The sequence below is a fragment of the Dipteris shenzhenensis genome, chromosome 16 (genome assembly GCF_047967505.1).
Source record: "Dipteris shenzhenensis isolate YYH24624 ecotype China chromosome 16, Dip_SZ_1.0, whole genome shotgun sequence".
NCBI classification, from domain to species: domain Eukaryota; kingdom Viridiplantae; phylum Streptophyta; class Polypodiopsida; order Gleicheniales; family Dipteridaceae; genus Dipteris; species Dipteris shenzhenensis.
This window is the reverse complement of record NC_141611.1, coordinates 25,800,128-25,822,877: the sequence shown is the minus strand read 5'-3', so window position 1 is coordinate 25,822,877 and position 22,750 is coordinate 25,800,128. Positions and strand designations below refer to the sequence as shown.

The 22,750-nt window shown below is 42.3% G+C and overlaps 1 protein-coding gene across 1 annotated transcript; it reads left to right on the top strand.

Moving 5' to 3' along the window:
- The first annotated feature begins 17,116 nt into the window (after positions 1-17,116).
- LOC147892742 (pentatricopeptide repeat-containing protein At3g26782, mitochondrial-like) lies at positions 17,117-20,813 on the top strand. The gene is made up of 2 exons (XM_087387471.1): positions 17,117-17,206; positions 17,559-20,813. The coding sequence occupies exons 1-2, from the start codon at positions 17,156-17,158 to the stop codon at positions 20,583-20,585; spliced, it is 3,078 nt and encodes a 1,025-aa protein (XP_087243597.1). The 5' UTR covers positions 17,117-17,155; the 3' UTR covers positions 20,586-20,813.
- The last annotated feature ends 1,937 nt before the right edge of the window (positions 20,814-22,750 follow it).

Below are 22,750 nucleotides of genomic sequence, written 5' to 3'. Positions count from 1 at the left end.
CAACCGCATCTCTAGCTAACAAGTCGGTGACATAAATGCACAACAGTCACCCTGGCATATCGCGAGTGGAGCTCGATATCTTAACACTCCCCCTCGAGCTCAATCCCAATTCCTGCACACCAAGCAGGTCTCTGAACTTGCGCAGCTTCTCTACGCCCAATGCTTTCGTGAATATGTCAACTACCTTATCCTCTGTGCTGACATAAACTAGATCAATAAGACCTAGTAAAACTTTCTCCCGCACATAGTGATAATGCACCTCAATGTGCTTTGTTCTAGCATGAAAGACTGGGTTCTTTGCCAAGTGTATACTGCTCATGTTGTCACAATAAATGACAACTGGCCCATCTATAGACTGATGCATATCATAAAGTAGCTTATGCAACCAAGCTACCTCACATGCAGCCATTGCTGCACCCCTGTACTCAGCCTCTGTGCTGTAGGCTGTTTCTTGCTGCTCCAAGTGACTGTAGCACTCCCAAAAGAGAACATATATCCACTGGTAGATCGTCTATCGGAAATGCTACCAGCCCAATCAGCATCAGTGTATCCATGCAACTGTATCTGAACCTCAGCCTCATAAAATAGTCCATACTGCAATGTGGACTTCACATACCTGAGTATGCGTCTAGCCGCATCCAAATGCAATTTCCTTGGAGCCTACATAAACTGACTTACCAACCCAACAGCATAGCTCAAATCTGGCCTGGTAATAGTCATGTAAATCAAACTTCCTACTATGCGTCTGTACATAGTAGGGTCTTCTAGAAGCTCACCTGCATCTGCGCTCAGCTTCACATTCTGCTCCAAAGGAACTGAAATAGGCTTACAGCCTGTCATCCCATATTTGGACAGCATGTCCAATCCATACTGCCTCTGCAAGAGCTGTATCCCACTTGGTGATCTAATCACCTCAATGCCCAAGAAATAACGCAGCTCTCCCAAATCCTTCATCTCAAACTTCTGCCTCAATAGCATTTTCACATGAAGAATATCTTCATCACTATCACCTGTGATGATCAAATCATCAACATAAATGACAAGCAACATAATCCCTTTCTCTGTTTTTCTCACAGAGTGAGAAATCTGCCTTGGAAATCTGAAAGCCAATAGTGACAAGATACTGTCCTATCTTGTCAGACCATGCTCTAGGTGCTTGCTTCAAGCCATACAAGGCTTTCTTTAACCTGCAAACAAACTCAGGATGAGTAGCATGAACATAACCTGCTGGCTGCTCCATAAAGACCTCTTCTTGCAAATCACCATGCAAGAAGGCATTCTTTACATCCATCTGATGTAAAGACCATCCCTTTGATGCAGCCATAGCAATGGCTGCTCTTATGGTTGCCATCCTTGCAACCGGGCTGAAAGTTTCTTCATAATCAATGCCATATGTCTGTGCATACCCCTTGACAACTAATCTTGCCTTGTATCTATTCACAGAACCATCTGCATTGTGCTTGATCTTATAAACCCACTTACAGCCAATTACATTCTTGTCTTTAGGCAGAGGCACCAATTCCCATGTAGCATTTGCATCCAAGGCATCCATTTCTTCATCCATGGCTTTCTCCCATTTTTCATTTCCCATGGCTTGCTCAAAAGAAGTGGGTTCTGGTTCCTGTATCACTTTGACCATATAGGCATAGTGAATGGCTGTAAATCCATCATATTTCAGCCTATCCACAGGATACCTAACCCTGGTAGGCCTGCGCAAAATAGGCTTACTTCCAGGTGCTCTCAAAACATCCCTAGTCTTCCTTACTCCAGGTGTAACAATAGAAGGAATACCCAACTCATCATCAATGCTCTGTTCTGAGCCACTGGATTCACCATCCATACAAGAGTGACCTGCATTCACATCAAACATGGGCTGATCTACCTTCTCTTTTCCTTTTCGTGATACCTGCATACCACTCTCTGCATTGCTTTGAGGAGATTCTCCTGATCTCAATCTGCCTGTCCATGGTGAAGTATGTGAACCACTGCTAGAGGACACTCCAGGTCCACTGATATTTTGTGATTGCTGCTATGAATTCTATGCAGCATTACCATTTTGTGCATCTACATCAATCATCACATTTACTGGTTTATACCAGCTGCTCATCTCATCAAAAACAACATCTCTGCTCACTGTGAACTTACGTGTAGAAGGGTTATAGCATCTATACCCTTTCTGCTGCAGAGAATAACCAATAAAGATGCATTTCTCAGCTTTTGGATCCAACTTGGACCTCAACTCATCTGGCACATGGACATAGGCAATGCAACCAAAAATTTTCAAATGAGAAATATCTGGTTTCCTACCAGTATACATCTCCTCTGGCGTCATGCCATGTATTGCTGTAGTGGGAGTCCTGTTCATTATATAAACTGCTGTAGCAACTGCTTCAGCCCAATCATAATCTGGTAGATCTTTTTCATTTAGCATAGCCCGAGATATCTCTCCAATATGCCTGTTTTTCCTTTCTGCAATTCCATTTTGCTGTGGGGTATGACTGCATGAATATTGCTTCTTTATACCATGTTCCTGCAAGAACCTTGCAAACTCATTTGAGAGGTACTCTCCCCCTCCATCTGACCTTAGGCATTTTATTTGCAGGCCTGTTTCTTTTTCAACCATAGCTTTGAAAGCTTTGAAGTGCCCAAACACTTCACTTTTCTTTTTCATAAAATACACCCAAAGTTTTCTGCTGAAGTCATCAATAAATGTGACAAAATAGTGACAACCTCCAATAGATGCAGCTTTAGTAGTCCACACATCAGAGTGGATTAATTCCAATGGCTTTTTACTCTCTTGAACATGCCTAGGAAAAGGTTTCCTTGCATGTTTCCCAAATTGATAGGCTTCACAAACCTTGTGCATTTTTGCAACCTTGAATTTAGGCAATCCTGCAACAATATTTTGGGCTTGCATTGATTTAAGTCGCTGTATATTAACATGACCAATGCGTTTGTGCCAGATATCAATATCTGCAACTACACCGGTCCCATGTGCAAACATTGCTGCACTCAATTCAGGCATGTCCGCATCCAACGTAAACATCTTGCCCTTCTTCTTTCCTTTTGCTATCAAGCGACCGTTATTTTTCATATCCTCAACAAAGCATCCATGAGGATTAAATCTAACCTACAAGCCCTGCTCAACCATTTGACCAACAGAAAAAGGTTCTTGGTGATGTTCGGGACATGAAATACATCGGACATGTATTTCTTTTTCCCATCCTGCATGGACAAAGGAATTTTACCAATCTGCACAATAGGATGTGCAGTATCATCACCAGTCTCCACAAATCCTAGCTTTTCCATTTTCCTTGCATCTTGCATCCATTCTGCATGACCTGTCATGTGGTTTGACACACCTGAGTCAACATACCACACATCATTTTGTTCTTCTGCACTTGTCACAGAATTGGTCATATGCTGCACCATAAATAGATGCTCATTTCTGTCATCACCCTGCCTACTAGAAGATGCATAATTGCCTTGTTGCAATTTTCCATTCATAATGTCATTCTGCTTTTTGTAGCAGTCCTTAGCCATATGACCCATTTTGCCACAACAGTAGCATTCAACGTTGTTGTTTGCATTTTGGCCTCTCTGCCATCCACCACGGCCTCTTTGGCTCCCCCTGCCTCTAGAGTTACCATGTCCTCCTGCATAGGACTGGTTTTCTTGCGTTTGCTGCATATTCTGATTTCTACCACGGCCTGCGGATCGGCCTCCTCTACCTCTGCCTCTACCTCTGCCAGCATTTGAGTAGAAGACAGTTTCTTTTGAAGTTCCATTTGAAGAAGATGCACCCCCACTTCTCTGCTCTTTAGAAATTAGAAGAGCAAACAACTCTTCAAAATCAAGAAATTTTTCACGGACTGCAATGGATGTCCAGAACTGTGCATAATCCTTTCCTAGACCATTCAAGGTTACAGAAACTAGATCATCATCTTCCACTGGCGACCCAATGGAAGCAAGTGCATCTGCAATTTTCTTCACCTTCATGTGGTAGTCATTTATGCTCAAATTTTCTCTCTGCACATTGTGCAACTCCTGTTTGAGCTGCATTTTCCTGGCTTGCGTATTTGTGCTGTACATTTTTGCCAAAGTATCCCATGCCTCCTTTGGCGTACTTGCATCCTGAATATGCACAATCATGGAGTCCGAAATACTGATAGACAGCCAGTACATAACTTTCCTGGCTCTCTCATGCCATCCTTCGAATGCCTGCATTTCCTGTTGATTGGGAACATTAGGAAGAATAGGTTCTTCTTCATTTCCTGTAATGAACTCCCAATAGCCTTTTCCCATCAAGAAATTCATCATTCTAAACTTCCATGCCTGGAAGTTGTTCTTGTCAAGCTTTTCATTGACAATCTGTGAAAGAGAATCAGATGCCATTACAGAACACTGCAAAATATTATGTCACTGCAAAAAACACAGCTTTTGCCTCACACGGGCAGATCTGCAAAACTGACGAAAGTGGTATTTCACCACACAGTCACTTCCCAGTGACGATTTTGCATCAACAGGCAACAAGCATGAATCTGCAACTCCCAATATCTCTGCACACAGGCATACGCTGCGATTTCTGCGGCAACTTTTCACCGACTAGCTGCGCAATGGTCGCATAGCCAAAATAGGGCCTTTTTCTGAGTGCCTGCGAAGAACTTCCGCCTTCAAAACGGGCCCCAAAATGGCCTCAAATCAGAAAAATAAAGTCACTAGGGCTAAGCTTTTAGTGAATAGAAGACAGAAAATAGAAGTTTTCCTCTTCTTAGTTGTGAATAGAAGTTTTCCTCTTCTTAGTTGTGAAAGCCAAAAGAACTCTAGTACAAAGAAAATAGAAGAACCCTATATGTGGGTCTCAAACCAAACTCAACTAACTAAGGTGGCTTACTAACTGAGCCACAAACTAGAGTAGATAAGGATAGCTATCATCCAGCTATTATTCGTGGGCGGTGTACCAACCGCATCTCCAGCTAACAAGTCGGTGACATAAATGCACAACAGTCACCCTGGCATATCGCGAGTGGAGCTCGATATCTCAACAACAAGCACATAGGCTAAAAGCACACCGATTCATATTTTCTTGCATTCATGCTGCATGGTGTATCAGAAGGTACAATCCTTTGCAAAGGCTTTACCTTAAGTAATTATAAGTCTACCTAGTCAAAGTATCCTACTGATTAGGGACAAGTACATAGGCTAAAAGCACACTGATTCATATTTTCTTACATTCATGCTGCATGGTGTATTAGAAGAAATGAAAAAGTATGTGATAAGAAATATTCAGAAGAAATATGTATTCCATATCATGGATACCATGGATATCTAGTGGTTGCTAAAGTAAAAAAATGATATGGATGCAATGATACTGTAGTTTTGTGCAAAGCCTTAAACAAAGTTTAAGGCTTTTGCAAAGTATTACACATAGTAACAAAGATAAGTAAGTATGCTAAACCTCTTCTAGATTCTATGGTTTTAAATACCTACCTTACAAATACATTATCTAATTTTTCATTCTTCGACTAACTAACAAGTATTATACACATGGAAGAAAAGCATACATGCTAAAAGTACGTGTGTAAATTTTAATATTTTGTTATTTTTTAAATTAATTAAATTCTTTATTAGTATATAATCTACATAATTTTAAATGTTATTAATGTATAATATTAATAATTTATATATTTATTTAAATTTATATAATAATTAATTTATATTTATATTAGTTTTTAAGTTAATAATGTATAGAATAGCAATATATTCACTAATTCTTCATTGTTTTAAGAATAAGTATAATATAAAGCACATATGCTAGAAGACCTCTCTTTCAAGTTATATTTTTTTAATTAATGTATTTATATATTTATTTATATAATATTTATATTAATTTATAGATAAATAATATATATTTTTAGCAAAATTATATTTTAACATTAGTTAATAAAAATTTATTATATTATGGAGTAAAAATATTATAAATGGATTTCTTATATTAATAAAGTGTCATGAGAAGAGTTTTTTGGAAAGATTTATGATTAAATTTTGTTTTGAAGTTGTTGCGTATGCAATAGGTAGGGAGGTTTAAGTGGTTTTGAGGTTGAGAGAGAAATTTGTAATAAAGTGTCGTGAGAAGAGTTTTTTGGAAAGATTTATGATTAAATTTTGTTTTGAAGTTGTTGCGTACGCAATAGGTAGGGAGGTTTGAGTGGTTTTGAGGTTGAGAGAGAAATTTGTAATAAAGTGTCATGAGAAGAGTTTTTTGGAGAAATTTATGATTAAATTTTGTTTTGAAGTTGTTGCGTACGTAATAGGTAGGAAGGTTTGAGTGGTTTTGAGGTTTTGAGAGAAATTTGTAATAGATTGTTTTTTTTTGTTGAGGAGTTTTTTGGAGAGATTTATGATTAAATTTTATTTTGAAGTTGTTGCGTACGCAATAGGTAGGGAGGTTTGAGTGGTTTTGAGGTTGAGAGAGAAATTTGTAATAGATTGTTTTTTTTTTGTTGAGGAGTTCTATGGAGAGATTTATGATTAAATTTTGTTTTGAAGTTGTTGCGTACGCAATAGGTAGGGAGGTTTGAGTGGTTTTGAGGTTGAGAGAGAAATTTGTAATAGATTTTTTTTTTTTTGAAAAATTGTTGCATGCCCAATAGGCTAGAAGAGAAATTCTTGAAAATAGGTTGTGAGAGTTTGAGGTAAAGAGGAAAATTTGTGGGAAAAAGGATTTAATGCAAAAATGGTTTTTTGAAGTTGTTGCGTACACACAAGTTTTTGAGAAAAGAATCGGATTTGAAAAAAAATTCAAATTTACGAAAACTTGATTCTTAGAAGTTCTTGCGTACGTAATAGGTTAGAAATGAACTCACCTCTTGCATGCAACATTTTGAAAATTTTTGAGAATCCTACAACAAGTTGATGAGAGGAGAGAAGCATGGAGTGTAAAAGAATGATCTTTGAATGAAAGAGAGAATGAAGGATGTTCTTATAGTGAACCTAAAAGAACTAAAAAAACCTTAAAAACTAAAAAAAGCTGACTTGACCTAAAAGCTACCCATTTTTTATAAAACTCTACTTCTCCTCATTCTCTCTCAAAACTTTCCTGGAGCTCCTCCATCGCCTCTCCAACCAGGTACTCCCTCCTTCCCTCTTGTCCCTCCCCTCCTGCTTCCCATCCCCTCTCCTCCCACTTCCTCTCTCCCCTCCCTTCCCCTCTCCTCCCCCTTCGTCCTTCCCCTCCCTTGCCCTCCCCTCCCCCTCCCTTCCCCTCTCCTCCCCCTTCTTCTCCCGCTTCCTCTCTCCCCTCCCTTCCCCTCTCCTCCCGCTTCTCCCCTCCCTCCTCCCGCTTCCTCTCCTCCCCTCCCCCTCCCTTCCCCTCTCCTCCCCCTCCTCCCCCTTCCCCTTCCCCTCGCTTCCCCTCTCCTCCTTGCCCTCCCTTCCCCTCCCCTTCCCCGCCTCCCCCTCCTCGTTGGCCCCTCCCTTCCCTGCCTCCCCCTCCCCGTCGGTCCCTCCCTTCCCCGCCGTCCCTCCCTTCCCCTCCCCGTCGGCCCCTCCCTTCCCCACCGCCCCTCCCTTCCCCTCCCCCTCCCCCTCCCTGCCGGCCCTTCCCTTCCCGCCTCCCCCTCTGCCTCCCCTCCCCGTCGCAGGCGGGAGGGAGGGAGGGGAGGGGGGCCGACGGGAGGGGGAGGCGGGGAAGGGGGAGGGGAGGGGGTCGACGGGAGGGCGGGAGGAGAGGAGGGAGGGGGGGAAGGGGGAGGGGAGGCGGGGAGGGGGCCGACGGGAGGGGGAGGCGGGGAAGGGGGAGGGCGGGGGGAGGGGGGGAGGAGAGGAGGGAGAGGGGAGTATTATTACCCCCTCCCTCATCTCCTCCTGCCCTCTCGCCCCCTCCCCGCCCTCCCTTCCCCGCCTCCCCTCCCCCTTCCCCGGCCGTTAACCCCCCCTCCCTCCTCTCCTTCCGCCCTCCCGTCGCCCCCTCCCCCTTCCCCGCCTCCCCTCCCGTCAGCCCCCTCCCTTCCTCCCTCCGCTCCCTTCCCCTCTCCTCCCGCTTCCGCCCCTCTTCTCACTCTTTTTTAAGGCAGGGAGCAGTGAGGAGGACGAGAGGGGAGGGAGAAGGGAGAGGAGAGGGTAGTCGGGAGGGAGGAGGCAGGTGGGGAGGCGAGAGGGAGGAGGGAGAGGAGGTAGGCAGGGAGGCGAAAGGGAGGAGGGAGAGGAGGCAGGCAAGGAGGCGAGAGGGCGGGGAGGGCGTAAATGGGAGGGGGAGGCGGGAGGAAGGGCAGGGGGTCGACGGGAGGGCGCAGATGGGAAGGGGAGGCAGGAAAGAGGAAGGGAGAGGCGGGATGGCGGGGAGGCAGGAGGAGAGGAGGGGGTTAACCCCCAAATATTGTGCACGCAACAGGTTGGGGGTTAATCCCCTCCCCTACCCTAAGGCCCCAAAGGGCTTTAAATTTTTATTTTATTCTTAAAGACAAAAAAATTAATTTAATTTAATTTAAAAAAGATAAAAAAGGACGAAAAATTTAATTAACTTAATTTATTTTTAAAAAAATAAAAACAAGTTAAAATAAATAAAACTTAAAAAATTAAAATTTTAACTTAAATTTTAATATAAAAATAATTAAAATAATTAAAATAAAATAAAATAATTAAAAAAAGATTTAAAAAAATTAATTTAATTTAATTTTAAAAATTAAAAATAAATAAAACTTAAAATAATATTTAATTAGAAATTTATTTAATATTTTAAGTTTGAAAATCATTGTAATTCTCATTTTTTATTTTTGATTGTTTTTCAGAAAACTATGGCTTCCAGTTTTGGTTCCAAGGTGTCTTTCAAATACCTTGAACATGCTTGGTATTTTATGGAGCGCAAATCAAAGTATTTTTTGGTGATCACTGTAGAGAATGTATCAAGCTGAAATATTCTTCAGAGGCAGTAAGAAATGGTGGCATGGTCTCAAACATCAACATTAACGAAAACAATTTGATAGAAGTTGTGTGCAAAGGAAAGAATGATGAGGTGGTTTACAAGTTACGAGTTATGCACAAGCACTTCTTGAAGCCCTTACCAGATTCAATTGAGGGATCCCAAGAATTACTTAGTGCCTTAGAAGCATTGAAGAAAATGTGGGATGCATTTCCAAGTGGTGGTGTTGTACCTTCAACAGCAGTAAGTACGCCATCTATAACATGTAACCCTCAAGTTGTACCACCAATATCTGTGGTGATAACTATGGTAACTCCGGCAAGAGTAACTACAATATCTGCGACAGTAACTACAATATCTCTAACTATACCTACACCATCGACTGTTGCAACTACAGGAACAAGAAGGAGTGATCGTGGAGCAGATTCAAGTTCTACAGCTATTCCCAGAAAGAGAGAAAAAATAACTCCTACTCCACATGCAGATCGTTCAAGTGTAGGTTATTTAAAACCAGGCGAAAAATTGGATAGCGATGAACAGGAGGATCCGCAAGAAGAAGATACAAGTCTCAAAGACTTTTCTATAAGTGTGGCAGACTTACATCCTCTAGAGGATGAGGGGTACATTTAGGGATTTTCACAATTCAGCGTGGCCACAATGCTTATTGATCGAGCTTCGTTGTTCACAAATCAAAGAAAGCTAGATAAGACATTTGCACGCAAATTGTATGAAGATACGAGGAAAACAAGAACTCCAGTTGCCACTAATATCACTCTTCGTCCTATGGCATTTAAGAGACTTCAAGAAGATGATCCTACATTGCCTGATGTCACATTTCAAAAGCGTGTGGACTTTCTTGATGCTTTTGAGAACTTTAGAAGGAGTGACTTTGTTCATGGAGAGGCTTTGTACCAAAGCCGATATGGGACTGACATCGAGAAGAGATACATGCTGGCAAAGAATAGATTCTTGGAAAGATGCAGGTTTAAGCCCATTGATGGGCAACACTTTTGTGAAGCTTGCAGGATCACCCTTGATGAGGGAAGAAAAGGAAACTTGCCATAGATTGAGTGGATGGAAAAGTTTCAACGGGTCATTTGTCATGTATGCATATTTAACGATGACTCGAAGTACATTCTAGAATCAAAAAGGCTGAATTCTGCTCCATTTAGGTTGAAAAAAGCTCTTCTCATTCTGAGATCTTGATAAAGACAAGGGAGTTATGGATGGGCTGTGGAACGCCACAAACAGTGAACGGCAGGAGACCTACATCTGAGTACATGGCAAAGAGGACTCGATTCTATAGATGCTTGAAAGGTGTTGTAAGCAATACGCAAGGCATACCAAGTAATAAGGTTGAGGCAAAGGATTTTGAACACCGCCGTTGCAAGATACAGGGATGTTACTTGCATTGTCTTCCATGAGGACTCAGTGTTTCAGAGCATGGTGGATGTTTGCCAAGCATATGAAACAGAGAAGATATCCTTTGAGGCACCAGAGCACACTGCAACTCAGAGGAAAGAAATAAAGAAACCGATGTCTATTGTTTGGTGGAGAGCATTAAGGTTTGTTCCAGATGCACTAACAAATGAAGTATGCAAGAAGATCCTAAGTGGTGACTGCTTCTTTGGAAAGAAGAGAAAGCATAGCAACTTGGATGAAGTGGTCACCCGAATGATTCAAAGTGAGGCTGCTCTCTCGGCACTATTGTTTTTATTGAAATCTGATGATGAGTTAGCTGGCAAGTCAATTGATGTGGATAAGAAGAAAGCACTTAGCCTAGGTCAACTCCTTGATAAGACATGGGCTAGAAAGTGGTTGGCTTCAATGGATGCAGATGCCACACCAACAAAGGATCTAAGAGCTAAAATGCCAAAGGTTGTTGAGACAGAATATATGGACATCAAGAAAAAGGCCTTGCAGTCCACTGCCCAAGGTGGAGCAATTGGTGGTTTAGATGATGGTTCTCCATTCAACTTCTCCTATGATATCCTGCTATCAGAGAATGATACAAAATTTGCACACATCAATGGCATTGATACATAGCATTTCATAACAATGAGCGGTCATGCTTGGAAGAAGCCATGCATATTTTTCATAAATGAATTGCAAGACCTTGCAGTGTCACGGATAGTTGAACTTGTGCGGTTTATCGTAGAAGGTCCTGTGGCAGATAAGAAAAGATCAACGTTGATCGTGTTCATGACAGAATCACAAAGGGATGCCTTGTATGTGAGTTTGACATCTGCATTTGGGTATTTACTTTCAAAAGTATACCATGGTATAGTCCTACGCAATCATATGACTGTCTTGGAAGGCACTGCCATTCAAGTCTTACAGCCTTTCTTGATGTGCTTCTTATCCAGGGGTGGTGGCAATCTAATCAAAATTCCTTTAAGGACTCTCGAGCTTCATTACTTTGAGGACAATAAGGTTAAGCATTGATGCAGCAATGGTGGATTACAGAAAGCCGATGGATCCTGATGTGATACTAGAGATGACAAAGAATTTACTGAATGATGGGTGGGAAGTAGCATTGTATCGAATCGGTTTTGCTGCTGAGAAATTGCTACGCTAAGATAGAAATGTAAATGTCATTGATACCCCCCATCAAATTGAGTTCTTTGACACATATTACAGTTGCACTACCTTCTTTGAAGAGGAAAATGTCAAAGAAGAGGGTAGTGAGAAAAATGTCGAAGACGAGGGTAGTGAGTCTGAGGGTAATGATTCTAGCTCAGGTGATGATGAGGATGAAAGCTCTGCATCCGATGACTTATGCCAAGAATAAATCCGCACAAAGAATAAGGGTGATCAATTGTCAACTAGAGTCAAGGAGGTTCCACTCATCATACGGGAAGGCTCGCGGCAGCAAGAAGTAGTAGTACAGCATGTCACAGGAAAAGGTAAGGCTAAAGAGGTGGAAGCACTTCCCTTGAAATTAAAAGTGAGGAAGGCACCCTTGATCTTGGGTAAAGGACATGCAAGTGGATCAAACAAGAGGGCCTTACTCAAAGAAGGTATGGACGAGGCAAAGCATGACCAGGAGGAGTTACCAGGAGGCATAGATGGTTCTTCAACCATGACCTTACAGACTCCAGAGCAGCCTACTAGTCAGGAACCTAGTAGCTAGGTCCCTACTCACCAAGAACTTGGTCATGAGACTCTAGAGCAGCCTACTAGTCAGGTGCTTGGAACTGAAGAGCAAACTACTGAGGACCTTGCTACTGAGACTCCAGTCTTAGAGTAGCCTATTAGTCAAGACCCTGGTAGTCAAGGGCCTGGCATTGAGGACATTGGTACTGAGTAACATGATGGCTGACGGCTTTGTAATCACAAGTTTTGAACTTCTATGTAAAGCGAATATCTAATAAAAAGTTTACTACTTTTTTGATTTCTTTACTCTCATTATTGTGTATAAAGATTGTTTATGAGGTCCATTTCATACTTAATAGTGTATTTTAAACTTTATGTCAAATGTATTTTTATAGTTAAGGGTGTTTTTTAATACCAAGTGAGGTGTATATGTACACCACTTACACATAAAAGGATTTATCTACACTACCTTTCTAAGGGGTTTATGTGCACCACCTTTCTAAAAGAAATGGTCATATGACTTCACCACCTTTCTAAGAGAATTGGTCATCTATTGATGTTCTTAGGTGATAGTAGCTCAATTCACAAGAAGTTATGAAGATGTTTATGTAGACCACCTTTGTAAGAGATTTTTGTGAAGTTATGAAGATGTTTTTGTAGACCACCTTTGTAAGAGATTTGGTTATGCATTGATGTTCTTAGTACTTAATCATCAAATCTTTTGTTTTGAGTTGTCAAATCTAGTTCAAAAAACAACATTACTAGTATATTCAAAATTTTTGGACTCTTTTTTAGTCCATTTCTCAAATTGGACTTTACACAAGTCCAAAAATTTTGAATAGTGTGTTCCTAGAAGGAAGGAGAATGGTCCTTAACCTCTGCATCTATCATGTTGCCATCTTCTACCTTTCATGATGGTGCCCCTCAGCAAAACTACCCTTGATAGCTTCAACAAGTTGTGTAGGTCTTTCCTCTAGGGAGGAAACAACAACGTCAGAAAGATATCTGCGGTTAGTTGGGACTTTTGCATTAGGCCCAAAGAGGAAGGGATATTCTATCTACAAGCCTAGAGAGGCCCTTAAAATTCCAAAAATGGAAAGGTGGTTTGGGTGTGTTGGATGTGGGCATGAGAAACACTACATTGCCTGGGCCTTTCATGGTATGACAAGATTTGTTCTTGGTGTTTGGTCCGAATGTTGGGCCTTGATTTAATTGTAGGCCTAGATAAACCTTGGAAATTCTATGGGAAGGTGATTACATGGACAGGTGGATCTAGGCTATTAGGGGATGCCAGTCTACACAAGAATTTGAGGTGGAGCTCATTGCATTAGTAGAGAATAAGACTCTTGTGCTATTAGATTTGTCATAAGCAAGAATTCTTTAGAAGAAAGAAGTGTGTATGTGCCTACACCTATGGGATATTCGAAGTGCATCGTGGAAATTGCAATCAGATGTCAAAGTTCAGTTTTTTGGTTAATGACAATGAAGCTGCTTTACTTGCCTTAGTCATCACTTGGATTTTGACTCACTAGCCTTCCAACTGCATATCATCTTTGGATTGGACAGTCAACCAATGGTTTATTGGTGGCAAGACTAGTCTAAGGAAAATTTCATCGAGGCTAATATACAAAAGATTAGTGGAACCCTCTTTGGTGGTTGATCTAAATGACAAGTTTAGGTTGAGATGTCTCAAGGGTGGTGGCTTGCTGACTTCAAAGGGTAAGGCAAAGGGGTAACCCCTCCATTCATCCCTCTAAAGGTCCTACCACAAGGCTACATGAAGATATTGTATAAGAAGTAGAGTATAAGGGTTATAAATTCTAATCCTCATAAATAAGGGGGAGAGGGCCCCTCTTCTCATAAATAGAGGAACATCCACATTACCCTCCTCTTGTCTTTCCACCAATCCCCTCCTACCTTTTCCATTAAGCAATACATTTTCTAATTATTTACATGGGGGACCTATTTTGAAGAGGTGGTCTTTTTTTAATAACCATGCCAAATGATATTTGGGGGTGGTGAGCCCCAAAAAGCCAAGATACCGAAATTGACTAACTAGAAGGGCAAGTTGCTTGTAGTGGATATTGCCAAAGTAGTAAGAGATTAACTAGCCTAGATAAAGTCTAAGGACATAAGGGCATGGAGCTACCTAAGGAATCCTTAAGCGTAGTTACAACAATGACGTCACACAATGAGGACTTGATCATGGCAACAACCAAAGTCTCCAGTGAGTCAAACCTCTTAAGGTCTCAAAAGATTTGGGCAGAAAAAAGTTTAATACTTGCAATAGATCAAAAGATTCATACATGACACTATATTAGAGAATTTGGGAATCTCCCAAGTCCCACTTGCAAGTAAGGGGTTAAGATTTGACCAAAACTTGAACCCTTATTTGAAAGTGGGACTTGGGAGGATTCCCTAATATGATGTTTATGATGGCTTCCATTTTCAAGTAATGGTTTCTGATTTGACCACTTGGCCAAATCTTAACCATATTGGGAATTCCCAAACTATTTTAAATTTCCCTAATTCCCTAATATAGTGTTATGTCATTGTCTCTCCTGTCAAAACATTAGAGAGGAAACATTGAAAATTTTTAAAAAAGCTCTAGAGAGCTGATACAATTGAGAGGTAATCATATAACATCTTCAACAGTGTGATAAATCAAATCTACTGCTCTTCAAGCTTGACATGGAACTACGAGAGAGAGGCCTACTGCTTTGGCCTCTAGCCTGGAAGTGGAACTTCTTCATGTGATCATCTTTCTCCTTGAGGAGCTGAAATTAGGCTTCATTAAAGTTCATCCTATCCAAGTCAAGTTGCTCTTGGGCCTGCTCATGACAAAGATAAGCTAGACCTTTGGTTAAACAGAGTTGTTATGAAGGCAAGCTGTCCTTTGTATTGAATTTAGAAAGCAAGTTGCAAAATACTTCTTGTGCATTGATGAGAATGTTATTAAACTGCAAGTTATTCTTGGGGATCCAATTTTGCCATTGTGGTTGTGTTCTAACTGGTAATCAAGTTTCCTATTTTGCTCTTTGGGCATCTCCTAGTAAGATTAATGGGTTCTCCTAGCTGTACTTGGATCACTTTCTAGACATTCTTGTTGATGGGCATGCTACAAATAGATCAAATATCTTGGCTGAATTCTTTTAGCAACCACATGCCTCACCTCCTGAGAGAGATGGCGATATCCCTGATCCTAGCATCATCTTGAACAACCATAGGTCTCACCCCTTAGAAAGTTGGTGATGTCCCCCCAAAACGAAACCACTAAAACCAACCTTCGGGGATTCCAAAAGGCAATGAACAAAATATAACCAACAAGTACCATAATTTCAGCCATTGAGAGAATTATTATAGTCAACCAGAAAAGAATAACAGCCAAACAAATAATGACAAAATAAATAGAAGGAGCTAGATTGCCCTATCGTGAAGCCGGACACCAAATTGGCCCTTAAACTTAGAGCCCCTTTCAGTATTTCTTTACTATATGAAGATGGCAAAAGATTACAACAAATATACAACTCTGATAGTAGCCAACAAAAAATAACCAATAGAATATCTGATAGCAGCTTCTTACTGTCCTAATCTACGGTCAGTGCAAAATCCATGGCCAATTTTAGCAAGTCCTAAATAAGTCTCTGCCTCCCCGGCAACCCTAAAATCAAAGCAGCCAGTAATATCTCAAGTGGGAAGCCTCCTTGCTCACCTCTGAATATCTTGGTGAAGTTCTAGCAATAGGCAAGAGACTAGAAGGATTTGGGCAAGAGGGAAGCTATTTGGATATGTCCTAAAAATGTGCAGTGAAAGCACAGGATGTGCCAAAGTATATGCCTCATGAGAAACAGCTAGAGACAGAGGAACATGACGAGATCTTGACTCGAGAACAGTTATTGGCACACAGTGATAGAGTTTCCTCGTCAATATTTGGATTGATGTGGATGGAGGAGGTTGAACTGGCAGATTCACCTCAGTTGATGCAACTCTACTTTTCAATTTGAGCCGACTTTGGTTGTGTCTTTCAAGCTCAGCTGAGCATTGGTCTGGAGCATTGACTGATGCTCAAGAGGGGGGTAGCACCTCCACTCTCTCGATACAGAATGCTTAGGATATCTAGAGGTCACTTGGTAACATTATTGATTCACCCGAGGTACCGATTGGTGATAGCATATCGGCCGCCGACAGGACTTCTATGATCAGTGTACTAGTCACTGTCAAACTATATATACATGAGGTATGATGGGTTATCTCGAGCTCTACCAAATCATAAATTGCATGTATTTCTTGGTTATCTTGTAATCTTCAATATACATGTAAATGTAAGAAAATGGCAGAGTCTACCAAATCTGTTGAGAATCAAGATTAGTTTGTGGTTGGATATGGTTTGCTATCCATGGCTCTTCTAATCATACATGCAACCCCAGTCTTGTTGTGCATGTGGCACATTCTTGTAATGGCAGTATATGCCACTCTTACATGACAGATCATCAAAGGAGTACTAATTAGCCACCAGGCGTCATAGATTGGCAGATATTCAGCAGACTGATTGACTGATGTTCAATCGACTTATGCTTAGAAATGCTCCTTGCACCCACGCCCTTATGTCAATCTTGAGAGCGCAATCCACCGTGAGATCCATGCCATGTGTTGTGCCACCTCCACGAGGCCGGGAATCTTCGCCGGGTGGCCCTTACCGAAGAAGAAGCTTGGCATGCACACTCTAAGACCTGAGTGTCCCAAAGAGATGGGTCAAAAGATGGAAAAATTAAACACGATTCTGGAGCCTTTTTGAAATTTAGTTTGCACTTGCTTCGTGGGCAGATCAGAGTTGTATTGGGATGGAGCACTATCGAAGCCATACGTTTGCTCGACCTTTGTTCATGTCCATCCCGTGGGTCTTTGCTAGAAATAATTGCAAGGCTCGACCTTTGTTCATTCAGTCGGGCTTTGCTACAAATAAGCGCAATGCTCAGCCTGGGACGAAAATGCAGCAACCCAGAAGACCTGCTGCAAGATTCAAGCTTTTCTGTGCTTCTTGGGTTATCGCTATCGTGCAATATACGGCATTATGGCTTCTTTGCAGAAGACTCCATAGATGGTCCCCTAGTTTGTCCTCTGAGTTCATTTTCTGCCTTCATGCTTGGGATTCTATATTCAGAGAACTACACTCAGATCAACACACAAAAGGTAGTGCTTTAAAAAATCATAATATGCATGTTTTGCTCGTGATCATCTCCATCGACTGAAAAAGCTATTTGAAAAATTGGTGCGATTTAAAATACCACAGTACAGCATGTGGTGTTCATGATCACCGTCCATCTAGTGAAACGCTATTTCATCTTGTCTTGGTTAAGTTATCTCTCTGTTTGCATCTTTGTTGGTTATGGGCCAAAAGCCTAGGCTGCTTGTCTGCAGTCATATATTTGTTGGTGCAGTTCATAAGAGATTGCTTCACACAAACGAGGTCAAGGAAATTTATGGCCGTACTGTGGAGCGTCATAATGAGCTCCCACTGTTCACAACTAATAATTTGATGCAGACCTATGTGAATCGAGGGAGCATGATGGATGCGCGCCTTGTGTTTGACGGCATGCTGAAGCGTAATGTGGTGACGTATAACATCATGATCCTGGGGTATGCCAATCAGGAACAGGGTGAACTGGCTTTGGAACTGTATGAACGGATGCACCAGGAAAATGTCCAACCGAGTGATCGAACGTTTGTTGGCGCGTTGAAGGCCTGCAGCAGCCTGGCAGCATTGGAAGAGGGGAAGCAAGCTGATGGGAAAACCTCCAAAACAGGTTGCCTGGAGAAAGGTAGAGCCATCCATTCACAAGTAAACACAACTGTTTTAAAGTTGGATGTGTTTGTGGGAAATACCTTGATGGACATGTATGCAAAATGTGGGAGCATGGAGGATGCAAGGCGGGTCTTTGATGAACTGCCTCATCGTGATGTGGTTTCCTGGAATGCCATGATCATGGGGTATAGCAAGAATGAAGAGAGCATGTTGGCTTTGGAATTGTACACACAGATGAAACAGGAATGTGTTACACCAGACCATCGAACCTTTGTTGGTGCATTGAAGGCTTGCAGTAGCCTAGTAGCACTGGAAGAGGGGAAGCAAGTCCATGGGAAATGTAGGAAAGGACGATTCCTGGAGAAGGGTAGAACCATCCACTCCCAAGCAGTAAAGAGTGGCTTCGAGGCAGTTGTATACGTGGGGACCACCTTGGTTGACATGTACACAAAATGTGGGAGAATGGAGGATGCAGGGCGTGTGTTTAACAACCTGCCTCATAGGGATGCAGCTTCTTGGAATGCCATGATCCTGGGGTATAGCAAAACGGAAGAGGGTGCAATGGCTTTGCATTTGTTTGCACAGATGCAACAGGAAGGACTCATACCAGGCCATCGAACGTTTGTTGGCACATTGAAGGCTTGCAGCAACCTGGCAGCATTGGAAGAGGGGAAACAAGTTCTTGAATGCCTGGTAAAAGGTAGAGCCATGCACTCCCAAGTTATAAAGAGTGGTGTTGAGTCAGACGTATTTATAAGAAACACATTGGTGGATATGTACGCAAAATGTGGGGGCATGGAGGATGCCCTATGTGTATTTGACCAATTGCCTCAGCATGATGTAGTTTCCTGGAATGCCATGATTCTTGGGTATAGCAAGCAGGACGAGGGTGCACTGGCTTTGAATCTGTTTGTGCGTATGCAGCAGAAAGGTATCACACCTGATCATCGAACGTATGTGGGCATATTGAAGGCTTGCAGCAGCCTGGCAGCAGAAAAGGGGAAGCAAACAGATGGGGAATGTTCGAAAATGGGATACCTGGAGAAAGGCAAAGCCATCCACTCCCAAGTAGTACAGTGTGGCCTTGAGTTGGATATATTTGTGGGAAGCACCTTGGTGGATATGTACAGTAAATATGGGAGTATGGACGATGCACGGCGTGTCTTTGATGAGTTGCCTGATCGCAATGTGGTTTCATGGAATGCCATAATCCTAGGGTATAGTAAGGAGGAAGAGGGTGCACTGGCTTTTGAATTTTATGCACAGATGCAACAGGAAGGCTTTATTCCAGATGATCGAACCTTTGTTGGTGCATTGAAAGCTTGCAGTAGCCTGGCAGCACTGAAAGAAGGGCAATCTGATGGCAGTTTTACAGAAATTGGGGGTCTAGAGAAAGGTAGAGTCATCCACTCACGAGTACTAGAAGTTGGATTTGAGTCAGGTGTGTTTGTGGGAACCACTTTGGTGGATATGTATGCAAAGTGTGGGAGCATGAAGGATGCACGGCATGTCTTTGATAAGTTGCCATATTGTGATGTGGTTTCCTGGAATGCAATGATCTTGGGGTATGTTGAACAAGATGAAAGTGAGGAGGCTTTTAGACTCTATGCACAAATGCAAGAGAAGGGTCTGTTACCTGACAGTTTGGCCTTCATCGCCATCCTGAAAGCATGTGGCAATATAGCGGCCCTGGAAATGGGAAAGGAATTACATTCTCAAATTAGAAGGGCTGGACTTGAGACTATCACAATTGTGGCAAACAGTCTTGTTGACATGTATGCCAAATGTGGGAGCATGGTTCATGCCAAAAATTTATTTGATACATTGCCCACAAGAGATGCTGTAACATGGAGTTCGTTGATTGCAGGATATGCCCGTCAGGGAGAGAGTGAACTGGTGTTTCATTTGTTTGAGAGAATGAGGCAGGAAGGTATATCTCCTAATGGGGTAACCTTTCTTAGTGTTCTCACTGTATGCAGTCATGTGGGTTTAGTGGACAAGGGGCAGAAGTATTTTCAGGCCATGAATAAACAGTATGGCATTACTCAGACCATTGAGCACTATACTTGCATGATTGATCTTCTTGGCCGTGGAGGGCAAGTGCTTGAGGCAGTGGGAATGGTAAAGGAGATGCCTTTCCAACCTGACATTGTTGTATGGCTCACTGTGCTGGGTGCTTGTCGAAAGTGGAAGAATGTAGAGGTTGGAAGGTACGCTTTTGAAAATGCAGTGAGATTAGATGAGAAACTTCCTTCAGCTTATTGCTTGATGTCAAACATATATGCGGATGTTCACATGCAAGAGGACAGTGATAAGATCCAGTTGATGAGAAAGAATGCTCAAGCATGGAAAAAGCCAGGACAGAGCTGGTGGACTGACTGTGGTGGAATAGTGCATACTTTTGTTGCGGGGGATAGGAGACATCGCCAAAGTAAAGATATATTTGCAAAGATGAAAGATCTTTCTTCCAAAATGAGAGATGAAGGACATCTGCAGGATTCAAAGCGCTTGTTACAAGAAACACTGGATGCTGAGCAGGAAGATGAATTGTGTGGACACAGTGAGAAGCTGGCTATTGCTTGTGCCCTAATTAATACACCCGAAGGGACACCAATACGGATTATAAAAAATCTGCGAATTTGTGATGATTGTCACAAGGTCACTGCTGTTATATCAAAGATAGAACAGCGAAATATCATATGCAGAGATGCCAGTCGCTTTCATAATTTTGAGGAAGGAAAGTGTTCATGTGGGAATTATTGGTGAATCTGCTCTGGGGTTTCTTTGACACCAAAGTCTGCTGTGCTGAGAATAGGAAACGACAAACCATTATGGCCGTTAGACCAACATTCTGCGAGTGTATTAGTCAACCTACAAACATGTCAGTCACACAGTGCTTTTCAAAAGAGGAAGAACATTAGTACTTCTCTTTCCCCCATCATCTAAGACAACTATCACCAATCCTGATGTGGGGAAAGATGGAATTGTCTTATATCAGGCTTGGGAGATCCAAGCCATTTTACTTGTTACCAAGGTAATGGTACTGTTCAAGTTTGCATTGCTTCCTATGAGTCGTGCTGATAGATTGCCTCCCCAAAAGGGTGCTCTGAGAGAGAGAGAGAGAGAGAGAGAGAGAGAGAGAGAGAGAGAGTGCCTAGCAAAAACCACCAGACAGAAACATCAGAGTTCTGCATGACAGTGCTCCAGTTTGATGCCATCTTCTAGACGGTCCCTCATCTCCATAGGATCTGAGATTGGCACTAGAGTCATCTATATGAAAGTTGGGGAGTTTGTAACATGCAACGGTGAATGATCGTGTAATGTGCAGCAAGACCACCTTGAAACCTTTGTCCGAGGCGTATGCGTATGCACCATAAGAGAGAGAAAGAGAGAAGAAGAAGAAGAAGAAGAATATATTATCGTCCTCTGAAGACCAAAAATTGGCCTATGGCACCTGAAACAATACAAAACCTTGCATACATAAAGACTCCTCCCTCAAAGGGGAAGGTAATAAGAGAAACTACCTTTATGTCTAGGTGAGTTTCTGTGCTTGAAAAGCTTAGATACAAATGTTCCTAAAGCTGAGGGTGACGCCTTATGTAGCAAATCAGCCAGTCTGTTATGTCCCTCAAGAAGAGAGCTGAACTTTTTCCTAATGTGTGCATAGTAAGGGCTTAGAGAGAGAGTATAGACGACACCAGATTGGGTCCCTGTACCCACTGTGGGCCCCCCTCTCCAATTGGGAAGGAATTTTCTTTATATCTTGGAGAACTGCAAAAGAATACAACTGACACTTCTTCAGAGAGCTCGAGAGTTCTGCATGACAGTGCTCCAGTTTGATGCCATCTTCTAGACGGTCCTTCATCTCCATAGGATCTGAGATTGGCACTAGAGTCATCTATATGAAAGTTGAAGGGGAGTTTGTAACATGCAACGGTGAATGATTGTGTAATGCACAGCAAGACCACCTTGAAACCTTTGTCCGAGGCGTATGCGTATGCACCATAAGAGAGAGAGAGAGAGAGAGAGAGAGAGAGAGAGAGAGTAGGGCTTAGAGAGAGAATATAGACGACACCAGATTGGGTCCCTGTACCCACTGAGGGTCCCCCTCCCCAATTGGGAAGGAATTTTCTTTATATCTTGGAGAACTGCAAAAGAATATAACTGACACTTCTTCAGAGAGCTCGAGAGAACTTTGAGGATGACCCTTGGATATAGTGAGCTGACCCACAAATGCTTGACAAATCTCGACCAAGATGCCTATAGGCTGCCCACACTCGGCAGATGTGGACCACTGTGCAAGGCTATCGAAGAGGCTTATGCTGTCCCCGGGCATGCATCGTAGCTGCGTGAGTGTGAGGAAGACTCTGAAATGCTGAGGGCTGCACCAGGCTGGAGGAAATGGAGGCTTTTGCTAGGGGCTGGATGAGAAATGATGGCAGCAGCCCCCCCTTATATAGGGGGCTGTAGGGCTGGTAGGGAGTGAGATGTCAAAACCCGGTATGATGAACATCCAGCACACCATCATACTCCAATAGAGCTGCACATCGTAGGATTCTTATTGCCCAAGATAACACAACCATGGAAGAAAATCACTGCGTATGTACACAATTGGAACATAGACTAGAGAATGACGGCATGAAAACAGACAATATATATATTAAACTCCAAATTATCACCCCCTGAATAAAATCTAGTGCTGTATGTGTCACCATTTGGCAGCCTGGATCCTGCCTAGATGTGGAACTTTGGCACACCTGCATGTGCCGTCTACCTCCAAACCTGGCACCTCTCAATTTGCCTAGGGGTACCTGGTCCTTCCAATGGAGGACCTATATGTTGGCACCATCCTATAGAGGATTGGAGGAGTTGTGACTGCACTAAGCTCATCATAAGTGCAAGTTTTAGGCTTAGAAAGTTCTGCTAGTTAA